Source organism: Malaclemys terrapin, chromosome 16, assembly GCF_027887155.1.
Source record: "Malaclemys terrapin pileata isolate rMalTer1 chromosome 16, rMalTer1.hap1, whole genome shotgun sequence".
Classification (NCBI taxonomy): Eukaryota; Metazoa; Chordata; order Testudines; family Emydidae; genus Malaclemys; species Malaclemys terrapin.
The window spans coordinates 16,786,354-16,799,597 of NC_071520.1; the positions used below are offsets into that span (position 1 = coordinate 16,786,354).

Consider the following 13,244-nt stretch of genomic DNA (forward strand, 5'->3'; position numbering starts at 1 on the left):
GAGGGGGAAAGAAGAAGAGGGGCACTGACATGTTTCAATCTGTTTTGTAGTTAGTGGATAGAATGTCAAACAGTTGCCTTGAATTGGAGTATTAATACATTGGGTGATCCGGCCCCCCCCCCTCCCAACACACACACGGAATTGCAAAGAGACGTTTGCTTGTAACAAAGTTTTCCTTGGAGATGCTGGTTGTGACAGGCTGCAAACTTCCAATACCTCTATCTAGTTAATACAGAGAACCTTGTTCAAACAAGACTGGTCTCCATTTCCACTCTTGCCCCAGGGAATAGCCAGTTTTCTCATCATCCTGTAACTTTGACTGACGCAATCAGGTTCTGGAAACCTGCCTCGTTAGTTTACATCCCAGCCTTCCAGGGATGATGTTAATTTTCCACTTAGGACCAGCAGTTGAATGTGCTAGATCTTGCCTGTAGGAATTAAAATACGATGGCACTAAAGTACTTAGATGCCATGCTTAGAAATGCATGGTCGGAAACAGTGCTGGATTGGAACCGAGGTAGATTAGATAATCTGAAAAGGTCTTCCCAGGATTCCAAGATAGGGTTATAGGATAATTCTCAAAAGGTGTATTTTTAAGAGGCTTTAACCAGTGCTTTGATCCTGGATCATTATTATTGTAAAAGTTTTGTGTATCTTTAAATTTATGCTCATCAGGAGCAATAACCTGTCATAGTGGTTGTACTAAGCACCCATAAGAGTGGGTACAGGAGCAGTGTCTAGAGGGGAGCCTTCTTGGCATCCTTTAAATGCTATTAAATCCTTACAGAAATCTAGGGTAGCAAGGAGTGACAAACTATGTCTAGAATATCTGTCCAACACAGACAGTAACAATGGCATATTCCTATTTGAGTGCCATTTGGTTAAGGGTCTCATGTCACTTTACGGACATTAAGCCTTTACAATCATTATAGAGATAGTTAGAATGAAGCACAGACACATAAATGAGATGCCAGCGTCATAAACTAGAGTTTTAACTAGAAATGCAGAGTCCTGACTCACAGTCTAGTACTCGATCCACTTCACAAAACTGCCTCAGGCTACTGTCTGAGTTCCATGTGTATTGTATAGAAGGGTCTGAAATTCCTTTAATAAAAAGCCCACTGTAAGACAGTGAAGTGTAATGGCTCTTGTCTTTATTATTACCTAGAATTTAGCATGTCAGGTACATGCTGGACATACACGAAGTGTCACAAAGATGGGGTGTTCACCTCATGCTAGCCTGGAGAGGGTGGATGAGGCTGAGAAGGGCCTAGTTAACCAGACAGGCCACACCTGAAGGGAATTAAATGGCCTAGGCTAACTCCTGATTGAGGATGGAGCCCAGCTGAGGAGGAACAGGAAGGGCTAGAGTAAAGCCAGGAAGCTGGCAGTAGAAAGGGGGCTATACCAAGGAAGCCTGCATTCTCCACCAAATTGTCCCAGGATTCACTCGCTGCAGAGGCACCTCCTCCTGGCTGCTCTGGAGATTAGCTCCTTCCGGCTCCAACGTCCCCTTCCATCGCTTGTGTGTGTGCCCCACAGCCACGCGCTCTCTGCAGTTCAGGCTGCTCCTCCTTTGTGACTTGGGCCTCCAGCCAGGTCACTATGTGTCTTCACCTTCCAGGGGTATCAAGGACCCTCTAATCAGCAACCAATGTCTGCAACATCCTATCTTGCTATAGTTTCCCTGAGCCTTTTCTTACTCCGCCTTTCTCAAGCTTTCACGCCATCACCCTTCTGGGCAAACCCTTCCCTCGGGGCCTGGCACCCCAGGGTTTCTACTCACCCTCTGGGTTTCCTTCTTTCTCTCTCTAAGTCACTGCAGGCTTCTTCACCACAGCTCTCTTTTTTTTTTTTTTTTTACTGCCAGCTTCCTGGTTTTATACTAACCCCACCTGTTCCTTCTCAGATGGGCTCAATCGTCAATCAGGGGATACTTGGGCCACCTCATTCCCCTCAGGTGTGGTCTACCAGTTAATTGGCTCCTTCCTCAGCCTCATTAACCCTCTCCAGGCTGGTGTGAGGTGAACACCCCACCACAGTGACAGTTCCTTCCTCAAAGATCTTAGAATGTAAATAAACAAGAAAAAGGGGGTGGAAATATATTATCCCCATTTTACAGATGGGGATTCTGAGCAAGAGAATGATTAGGTGACTTGCCCAAAGTCGTGGCACAGCCAGGAATTGAATCCAGGTCTGATGCCTCCCAGTCCAGGGCCTTAACTATACCACAGTCCTTCACCTTTACGGCTTAGGAAGAGCTCAAACTGCCTAGTTTTATGCAAAGAGATTTCTTTAAATGGGAAATTTTAGCATGCATATGATAGCTTCATAGATTCCAAGGCCAGAAGGGACCATTATGCTCATCTAGTCTGACCTCCTGTAGAGCACAGGCCAGAGAACTTCCCCAAAATAATTCCTAGATTTACAACAGCATGCTGCACAAACAGCTAGGAAATCACATTATTTTACTTGACAGTGTGGGATACAGGGCTCAGCTTTAGCATCGATTTACTATCCTAACTCCTCCCTAGACTGGCAAGTTCACTATCCTGCCTGCATGCTGACATGTCTTAAGGGTTTCATTATACCCATTAACGATTCGATCATTTTCCTTTGTTCCCCCAACAAGTAGGATCCCATCCAGGGCTACAGAGCACCAGTAGACTGAACGATGTTGTCTTAAGGCGTACACAAGATTAAATACTGTTAAATCTGATGCATAATACCACAACATTGCCAGGGCCTTTTTAACGTGCATGTTTCTCAAGGCAAGATGACTGACAAGGGCTACAATAAGGTGCTGAAAGCAATATTTCACCTGGCCCATCAAACTTCAATGTAGAGGATTAGAACTAAGAAGAGCTGACAATATTGACTGAGTGCTGCGATGGAAATATAATTAGCCAGCTGACATTTAATGGACAGAAATGCTCAAAATTTTTAACCAATTAAAGTAATTACACCAGAACCTGTATGTGCTGCCTTCCAAAACCCGCTGGTTTTTAATCCACCCAATATAATTTAAATTTGGCGCTAGAACCACTGCATGTGTGTATGTTGTGGCTTTTAGCTGGAGCACCATTAGAAAATTCTTGTATGCAAAGCTAAAAACAAAAGTTATCTTAACACAGTGAGCACCGAGTCTGAAAGAGCAGGCAATGGGTGTGATACAAATAAAGCGACTACGTGTGACGTAAGCTTGGAGAGAGGAGTTTTATTTCAAAAATCCCTGAATTAGGCTAATATGGGCACATTTTGTTGCCGGCCTTGAGTTGGATGCCTGGCTGTCCACTGTGCTTCTTATGTTTGTGAACATTAATTAAAGGCTGCTCTTAAGCTTAAGTCTATTCCTATTTAACACCACACTTAAGCATGTGTTTAAGTCAATGGTTAATGTTAACTTTAGGTCTATTGGTTGCATTGAGACTTAAGCATGTGCATAAGTGCGTTGCTGAATAGGGATGGACTGCTGAGTCCGAGATTAATACATTCCAAGGCCAGAGGGAACCATTGTGATCATCTAGTCTTGACCGCCCGTATAAGATAAGCCATGAACTTTCACCAAAAGAACTCCTAGAAAAGATACCCTCTGAACAGGGACTTGAACCCTGGACCCCTCAGATTAAAACTCTGACCCTTTGTCAATTGAGCCAACTGGGCTCATTTAAAAAAAAAAAAGGCCAATTTAGATAGGATTTGAACCTGGGACCTCTCTTATTCTAAGCAAGATACACACACTCTAGAGCAACAGCCAGGCCTCCATTGCTGCTACCTGTGTAGCCTGGCTCCACTGCTCCACTCATGCTAGCTACCACAAGTGTGCATACCCAAGCAGGGGACTCACAGCAATTGCTTGTAGTGTAGAGGCAGCCTAAATAATGCAGCATATTGAATCCCCAGGTTTAAAGACTAGCCTAGGTGCATCAAGATGTGCCTGTTCTGTTATTCTTTTCTCTATTTTAATTTGACATAGGATTAAAATTTGATGTTGAAACTAAGACCAATGGGTCCAGAATGATGCTTGCCTTGTTGCTTTTGAACCACTTGAATTCAAGTGGTGACAAAGGGAGTTGTTCGTTATTACAAAGCTAAAGGCTACAGTGAAACCCCAGGAGATCAACTTTGTGAGAGTGAAAAGGCCTTTAATACAGCTACGTGACAATATTCCTTTTCAAGGCCACACCAAGGGCAGAATCCATACGAGAATTAATTTTAAACTAACCAGTTAGAGGTCTGATCGTCAGGTAATACCTAAGTGGGAACTTCTTACCAAGGAGAGCAGACTAAAGAGATAAAAGGAAGTTGAGATTGAAGCCGGACAATGTGGTTCTTTCTCCTCTGATGGACAGAAGTTCATCGCATGAGCTATAACAATGTTCTACTAAAGTTAATTCCTAATTTCCTTTGCAACATGTTTTCTCCTAGCACTACCCATATCAACTAGTTAGTTTTGCTGTAATGCAGTTTCATTATAATCCATTTTATTTTGGCTTTGTAAACAAGGTAACTAAATGCTTTGTTTAATCCTTTGACTTCCCAGTGTTTCAAGGGAGTTTCCTCTTAGCATGCATCTTGAAGGCACATCATCATCAACACACATCTGAGCCAATCTGGTAGCTCTCGTTACCTGGGCAAGCCATGAGAACATTTGAAATCACAGCTACAGCGCGTAAGGAGTTCCTTTGTTTTAAATTTAAAATAAAACAAGGTCACCCTGCTGTGATGGAAAGCTAGAAATCCATTAACATTTTCAGGGGCTAATAACTATAGAGATTAGGCAGCTGGGAGATATGTTTGTGACTCCATGTTCAAGGCATTTAAATTTGTTTGGTGACTGTTTTTAGTTTCCATACCAATCAGCATCCCACCAACAGAAACATTAGAATAAAAAGGCCCCACTTTTAACTGATGACCACTAGGATGAGGTTTTCAGTAAGCACAGACCGTGCATGTAAATTAAGTTAAGCAAAGACATTGCAACATATTCTTTAAGAAAATCATTTATTTGTCCATAATGTAACAATAAATATAAGGATTTTATATATATATATATTTAATAGGGGTCCAGCAATCCTCAGACTGGTCTACTCCACTGTGTGGTTTGACAAACAAGCCATCATTAGCTGGCACCCTGAGAAGACAGCCTGACTGTGTGTATTCATTTAAACATACATTTTCACTTACACACACAGTAAATAATTTGCAGCATCTATCAGACTTTTCACTTGACATTAGTCAGGCTGATTTTATTACGGACGGCTATCCCTGGAGAGCACACAAGGAATCCACCAAGAAAATAATACCAATCCAAGTAGTTTTCAGTTACTCTGCCTCACTCTTGGTTCTGACACATCAGTGTTTTGTAGCTATGAACGTACATCAAGATTTACTTCAGTGGACAACACATTGTAGTCAATGAGGACCAGAGCCAGGATGCAATTTAAGATGCAAGATCAATTTTCATGGAGTCTATAAAAGCCCATATTGTGATTCTAAACTAGTGAAAATAAATTGTTGAAAACAAAAGGCGGCTCCATTAGATGGCTACTTTAGACAGTGATGATGTGGATTAATTTCACACCCTACATAAAATCTTGGACACTTTCCCACCAGATCTCTCTACTGGTTGCAGTACAGCAAGTTGTTTTTTTCCATTGGCAGTCTCATGATAGAAGTGAAATTAACTCATCTCACCTCCTGGGCCTCTCTTTAACCGCACATAATGCACATAAACTCCACAGGGAGGACTGAATACAACATCAACATGGCCGAACCAGTGGGTGCCTGAGTAATGCATGCAAAGGAAATGAGCAATGCCACAATGCAACGCAGAGATCATTAGAAATGCTCACACACACACCTTATAACCAACTGAGGGCTGTTTCTCCTAGCAAGAGCTCTGAAGACCGAAATGCTCTAGGTGAAGCAGGTCATATGCCCCAGCAGCTGAGAAAGATCAAATAGGTTTTGCTCTGAAACGCTCAATATTTAAATCAACTAAAATATTTTGAAAGAGTTTTAAAGTTTCCTGTATGCTTTTTTTTTTGTTAATTGCTCAAAAATGTACAGAGGTGTTTTGGCTCCAATATTATATTTCCGCAGGATGTCCTCTCTTACCAAGGGAGATAGGGAGGTTTTGACTATGCGTGTGTGAACATGACACTTTCAAAACATTTTTTTATGAAGGGAGTAGCAACAAAAAGGCAGCACACCAAATACATTTCCGTTCCCAAAATGTTTCCTTTCACCTGCAAGTCCATAGACTTGGTCTTAGTGCTGAATCAAACAAATCAACAGAGGATGAGAAATGCAGAATGCCATAATCATTAGGCAACAGCGTTTGATTGAACCACTCCTCTCTTTTATGGACTATGCAATACAAATCCTGGTTTGAATGTGCTACTCTAAAATCTGTAATGTTAGGAGCCACAGATCTGGGAAGCAACTTATCCATAATTCGTGTGTATGTTTGTGTTTTTTTTTTTAGGAAAAGCCGCAATACCTGTAAATTGTACCTTGAAATTCTAGCCTCGTGAAACCAACTTAGAAATACTGTAACCCATCATATACAGCTTTTACTTTTATGTTTCTTGAATAGCAGTAGGAAACCTATTTGCTCTTTCTGCACTGCTAGGGTATATTATCTGCTTCACCTACAGTATCAAGACTTAATACTTTTATAACACATTTAAGATTTACAGTGTCAAATTTTGGAAATGAGGCACTTAGAACCAGTATAGGGCTGTGGGGTTTTGTTTTGTTTTTAAAGTCAGATCCCTGAAAGGAATTTATTGTAATACCACCTTGATGGCATGTTGATAAGTACTATTACATTTGTTTTGATAATGTCTGCTGAAGCTTCAGCGTTTTTCAATAGCTTCTGGGGCATGTGCTGTACAATTCTGGTGGCAAGATATGTTTTAAACTTAAATTAAATCCACCACTTATCTATAGTGTAACTCTCAGTGAAGTAGTAAGCAAACAATGTCTTAAAATGGACAGTCTAAGAAAAAAGTGTCAAAGATGTGCATAGTCAGCAAATGGATCTTAAGAACTTTGCAATTAACAGGGCTAGCTAGGATGGCTAGGAAACGGTCAAAACTCATTTGCAAAAATACTGTTGTTTAAAATACAGCACGAAAGACTGATTTTTATTGGGTCTTTCTAAAGAATTGTAACTAACCCCTCCCCTTCCCACATGCACTGTTTTAACGGGTCGTGAGTAAATATGTGATTGCACTTCTCGAAATACAGTATTAGCCATAAATTGCTACTTCAAATGAAATTCTGAGGGCTTGGGGTTTTTGTTTTGCCTTTGTCAGGCTACCTATTTAACAGTATTTGGCAATAGCGGCTGTGCTATTTGATTTCTATCTTGTTTTTATATTGCTACATGTTAGTCAGGATCTCCCCCTTCTGGCCAATATGAATAAGAAGCAGCTCACACTAGGTGAATGCTTTCTTCCTCCAGGAAGTTTGGGCAATACGCTGAAAGAACAGTTTGCAGACTGGTATCTTAAAGGTGAGCTCTGAACAGGTACATCTCCTTTCTGGTTTTATTTTTAATATAATGCAGTTCAGATCCCAACTACCAAAAGTTAATTGTGAGAGTTACAGGAGTTTTAGTTTATCAATGAAAATCTATTTTTAAAAAAGCACAGATCAGATACACCACACTCCAATTCATGTCAAATATTTGAGCTATATGAACAGCACACACAGCTTTCTATGTTCAATTCCAATTTTCAGTATTGCTTGCTATTTGGCACTGGAGCAGTAAGTTGTGTGATCTGCCAATTCAATCTGAGCTGAAATTAATTGGCAATTTGAAAAATGTGCAGGGAAGTTTTCACCAACCCCAAGTTCTTTCTGTAAGTGTTTAAATGGCAAAATTTCCTCATTGCTAAAGGAATTCTATGAGCTTCCACAACGACACACACTGCCTATGCCAACAGTGAACTCACCCACTAGTGTAACAACTCTAATGGTCACTTTATATTCTCCTCTATTACCAATTCCTGTACATGGTACATTTCCCTGAAACACTGAAGACTGCTTACCTACTGCTATATGCTCTGGGATCTGTTTCCTGTCAATGAGCCTTGACTTTGAACTCTTGTGATTACCACCAGCAGGGAGCCGTCTTGCCAGAGTGGAGAAGGAATTATTGCCCGTGTTCTCTACTCACTATCTGAGACCCTGGTTCAGTTCAGTGAGATTTGGACATCATTCCTCAGGGATGAATTCTTGGGGGAGGTCAGTAGCTAGGTGTTCTATTGGGAAAACCCTGGCTACGGAAGTCACACGCATACACTGTCAGAGAGCTCCAAATATTTGGCATCCACTTCACCTCTGTTTGACAATGCATTTCTCTGAGAGATGACATCCAAGTGGGATTAATTTGCTAGAGGGTGGGAATGGTTAGTAGTGTGATGGCCACTGTTCCTGTAACAAAGTGATATCCATTTAAGTTTTACATAGCTTTAGATACCAAGTGATGGGCAAGAAACACATTTTGATGTACAGAAAATGATGATTTTCTCTAGCTCCCAGCAAAACAAAGGACACAGGCACTTCAGAAGTGATGCTTTTTGACATAAACCCTATTTCCCTGAAGGTTAAGTACTGTGTTGATTTTAAAGATGTGTGTGGGCAGTTCTTTAGGTAGGTACAGTATGGCTAGGACTGTAAAATTAACTTTTTGTTGTCTACTGAAGGAGTGATACCTAAGAAACCTTGAGCTGCAGGACTACGATTACCAAAACTGTGTCAGTTCAGAATGCTCTTTTTCCTTCTCAATTTTACTGTGTGCTTTTAACTTCTGTCCAGGGATTGGACTTAACCTCAGCAACCAGTGACCTTTGCATCCAAACCAGAGCGCTTTGTGATACGTAACTTGGTTACTTCCTCAGCACAGGTAGGGTGAATGCCAACTGTCTTCATCATCTGCGCATACGTAGCCCCACATCTACCAAAAAGGAAATGAAGAAAACAAAGTCATACTCTGTGCACATAACACATCTGTAATGGCACAAAGCATCAGACTGGGTTTACCTTATTTTCTTTTTCTAGAGTAATAGCCAGTGGAGAAGTTGCATTTGAAGCTATTGTCCAAAAAGCAAAGCAGAGACAATTACCAACACAACCATAGTCTATGAAGGTACTTACATGGTAACCATTCAAAGATTTCCCTTCACAGCATTGTGAGGTAGGGAAGAATTATAATTCTCATTTTTATAGATGAAGAGTTGAGGTACAGAGAGATTAACTCATGTGCCCAAGGTCACATAGTGAGTGTGGTAAAGCAAGGACCTAAATCCAGATCTCATGAGTCACAGTCCAGTTTCTTAATTACAAGACCATCCTTTCAGGTATTAAAACATTTGCACATGGACATCAGGTTTTCCTACTGGTAGACATGTAGGAAAAAAATCAGTTTGGATTGCAGGCAAAAATCAACTGGAAGAGAGATGAATACTAGACTGCCCTCTCAGGATATCAGAGGGTGTATAGTGCTTACACTTGCAATTTCCTGTAAGGCAAACAAGAGAAAACTTCTCCAAAAGGTACATAGCGTGAATCCAGGATTTCCACTTCTGCACTTACCAATCCTACTTGCTTAATTCCTTCAGTCTTCTAATCACAAGAGGCTTAGACCTAGATGACCTTTAAGGGTTTGTCTACACTGCAGCTAGGAGTGGGCCGCCCAGCCTGGGTACCAAGACTCACGCTAGCTCTATGCGAGCTAGCACACTAAAATAGCAGTGTGGATGCGGCGGAGCAGACAGCAGCTCAGGCTTGCCCCCTGAGTTCAGACCAAGGGGGTTGGGTGGGCTTGAACTTGGACGGCTAGCCTGACCTGCCACGTCCACACTGCAATTTTTAGCACGATAGCATGAGCAAAACTAGTGCCAGTCTGTCTTTCCATGCTGAGAGGAACACTCCCAGCTGCAGTGTAGTCAGACCTAAAATGTGCCACTATTCCTATCAGGTCATTTTCTGAGAATGCTGCAACATAAAGGTCTAAATTTAAGTATCAGAGGGGTAGCTGTGTTAGTCTGAATCTGTAAAAAGCAACAGAGGGTCCTGTGGCACCTTTAAGACTAACAGAAGTAGTGGGAGCATAAGCTTTCGTGGGTGAGAACCTCACTTCTTCAGATGCAAGTAATGGAAATCTCCAGACTAAATTTAAGAATCATTTCAGGCTGGAAAAATTAGATGCATGAGAAAAGAGGAAGAAATCTTTACTAGTATCTCGTATGCATCTGAGAATCCCTGTAGGATAAAAATCAGCACAGACCACACATTACCAGAGCACGGATTATTTTGGCAGGGGACAACCTTTTAAATGGGGGCTAAAATAAGAGCTAATATTTGACACCGTGAAATGGCAGTTCAGACTTACTATGCCTGTATTGTACATTATAAACCCAAGACTTGTGAAATACAACAGTTTTTCAGGAGGTCAAATCTTGGTGTTGGTAATCTGTTACTGTGGCTAGAGGCAAGGTAGAAAAGTGCTCCAGTTTCATATACTTCCTTTGCATTGGTTATTTTGGATAAAACTTCAAAATGATGACCTCCTAAAAAATGCAATATGTAATTTCTACCACTGGCAACTAATGAACTACACACATGTTGGAAATATGCATACTTGGGGTATACGGCAGTCAACGATTTCCAAGATATTCCTCACACGATACTTGTGGTCCTGCTGCCTTGGTCCTTTCTGCTTTTCATTTATGCTAATCACGCAGAAGTAAAAGTCAACAATGCCATAATAACATGGTGATGACATTTAGGACAATTAGCTGACATTATCCTTAGGAAAAAGTTTCTCAGGGACCAGAGTTTGCCTTCTTCATAAAATAGTATGGCGTTCAGAACGATACATTTAATCATTATAATAAACACCTCTGAAGATGAAAGTCAATGACAAAAGGAGGAATGAAAAAAGCATTAGGGCACATCTGGGACCTAGCGGTGATGTTCTGCACTTATAGAGAGGACCCAGGATCGTTCCTCAAGCTAGGAGTGAAAGGAAGGCAGGGGACTCAACCCAAGAGGAGAAAGTGCCTCAGTATCAATGAAAACAAACTCTCATTCTACATCAGACCGATGGTTCACCTAGTCCAGTGTCCTGTCTGTCTCAGTGACTGGTACCAAACATTTCAGAAGGTGTAAAACCTCCATATGATGGGAAATTATGAAATAACTCCCCCCACATAGGAGAAGCTTCTTCCTCACCTTCTCGCTTAGCAGTTGGCTTATGCCCTGAAGCATAACAGCTCATATAGGGCTCCAGGCAATGAAGGAGTTGTCTAGTCTCATTTAAGTCAGATGGTGGCTAGACTTGAATCAGGATCCAGAAGGTGGCATGTTTAAAGGGTAGAGAAATGGGTAGAGATCCTTAGGAGACCCGACTGGCATATGGAGGCCTCTTATGGACAACACATCAAAGTGAACTTTTTTTAAAAAAAGAAAAGACTTGTGCAGGTTTATAAAACCATTTCCTGCCTTGTGGATGGAATGCTGGGAAAGGCATCTCTGTCAGTCTTTGAAGAAACCAAACTTAATAGGTGGACACTCAAGTTGACTTTTTGTTCTAACAATGTCTGGCAAATCATACACTTCGCCTCAGTTCTTCCTTAACTATACCCATTATTTCTTTAACTAAATCCAGTATGTCGTAACGAAGAACTACAGTGTTTTAGTGAAAATATGTGTAATACTACATAAAAGTAACAGAAAACATCGATTCTTTATAGTGTTGCCAAAATTCAGCCGATATCTTTTATAATCTTACAATAACCTAAAAAGCAGGCTTTAAAAGTAGAGACATTCTTTTGTACTTACTTTATTCCAAGAGCAAATCCTTGAATCACTTCACCTGCATTTGGTCCAATGAAATGAAGGCCAAGGATCCGCTGCTCTTTTTTCCGCAGGCATACCATCTGAATGCAAAACATCACAGAGAGCTTTTCTTAGAAAGGGCATGAAGCTGGGCTAAATGCAACTAGTCTTCCCCAAGGCACCAGATCAGCCGCCTATCCCTATGGAGCAAAGCATTTAAGCACTGCTTAAATCCCACTGACTTCACTGGGATTTATGCATGGGCTTAAACGATTTGCTGAATTGAGGTTTTAATCTACATTCCCAACACTTCAGGCTTCTCTGTGGCACATCCTGCAGACTTTAGTGAGCCATTAGTAAACAATGATTTAAAGTAAGTGACATGCTTGGTGGTTTATCATTTGGATGACTCCCTACAAATGTCCTTGGTGCTCCAATACCCATCCTAACCTCATTTTGACCCAGACTGGCCAAGTTAGCACTTCTCTGATTGAGATATAGGCTGGTCACATGGGAATTCTTGGCAGCTGATTAGCTGAACTTCCAAAGATGGTCACCATTGACCAAAGGTCATCCCGTGCCATTATAATTCAACCAAAAAACATTTATGGCAGCCTGTCTGGCTAGGTACATTTACTATATACGCAAAGTGACTTTTTTTAAGTTAGTCAAGCCCAGGAAGGAGCCAAGAGTGTTGAATCTGCTGTGGGCAATTAGAGTGTGGAGGCCTGACTCACTGAATGCTCACCTCTGTTCCAGAACAACACTGGAAAGTGGATGATACAGGACAGCATCTGAGCACTTTCACTCTAAGAACAGTGACAATCTCCCTATGTAGCTGAGCATCTGTATCAGGCACTGAATCGCCACTGGTCCAAAAGCCTCTGTACACAGGTCAGCCTGGACTGTTAAAGGCTGCATAGGGACTGTGGATTCATTCATCACCACTGTATAACAGCAGTACTCCTGATAAGACATTGCTTAATATTGGAAAGATTGTAAACAACAAAAAACCCCTCACAGAGGCTCAACGTCAACTGCAAGTTTAATGTTTATTCACTTGTTCTGTGAGAGAGTTTAATAAGCATTATCTGCAGAGTGACTCTCAGCAGATATTATATCACTGCCATCTTGTCCTCAAATACTGCACTACCATTACCTCTATCTAAATGTAATGGCTGAGGAGAAGTAATGACACTTCAATTCTTATGCTGGATGGGACACGGATAAAAGCAACCTGTTTTTGCAAGTTGCATTTGACAAAATGTATAGAGGGAAATCCCTTCAACTATCAGTATCTGGCATATTCTAGGCATAGGATATTAGCAGCATACTACTTTGAGATGGACCTGTTAGGTCACTACATTCATCCCACTGCAAAGGCAGAA

General features: G+C 41.2%; 1 protein-coding gene across 4 annotated transcripts in view; it reads right to left on the minus strand.

Moving 5' to 3' along the window:
- Window positions 1–4,987: 4,987 nt before the first annotated feature.
- TXNRD2 (thioredoxin reductase 2) overlaps window positions 4,988–13,244 on the minus strand; it is a 69,488-nt gene continuing 61,231 nt past the window's right edge. For 3 of the 4 annotated variants that reach the window (XM_054006884.1, XM_054006883.1, XM_054006882.1), the window contains exons 16-17: window positions 11,860–11,957; window positions 4,988–8,971 (exon numbers count right to left, since the gene is read on the minus strand). In XM_054006884.1, the coding sequence (XP_053862859.1) occupies window positions 8,848–8,971; window positions 11,860–11,957 (222 nt within the window). In that variant the 3' untranslated portion in view covers window positions 4,988–8,847. Of the gene's footprint in view, window positions 8,972–10,657; window positions 10,749–11,859; window positions 11,958–13,244 lie in introns of all 4 variants that reach the window. The other variant, XM_054006885.1, reaches the window with a different exon arrangement.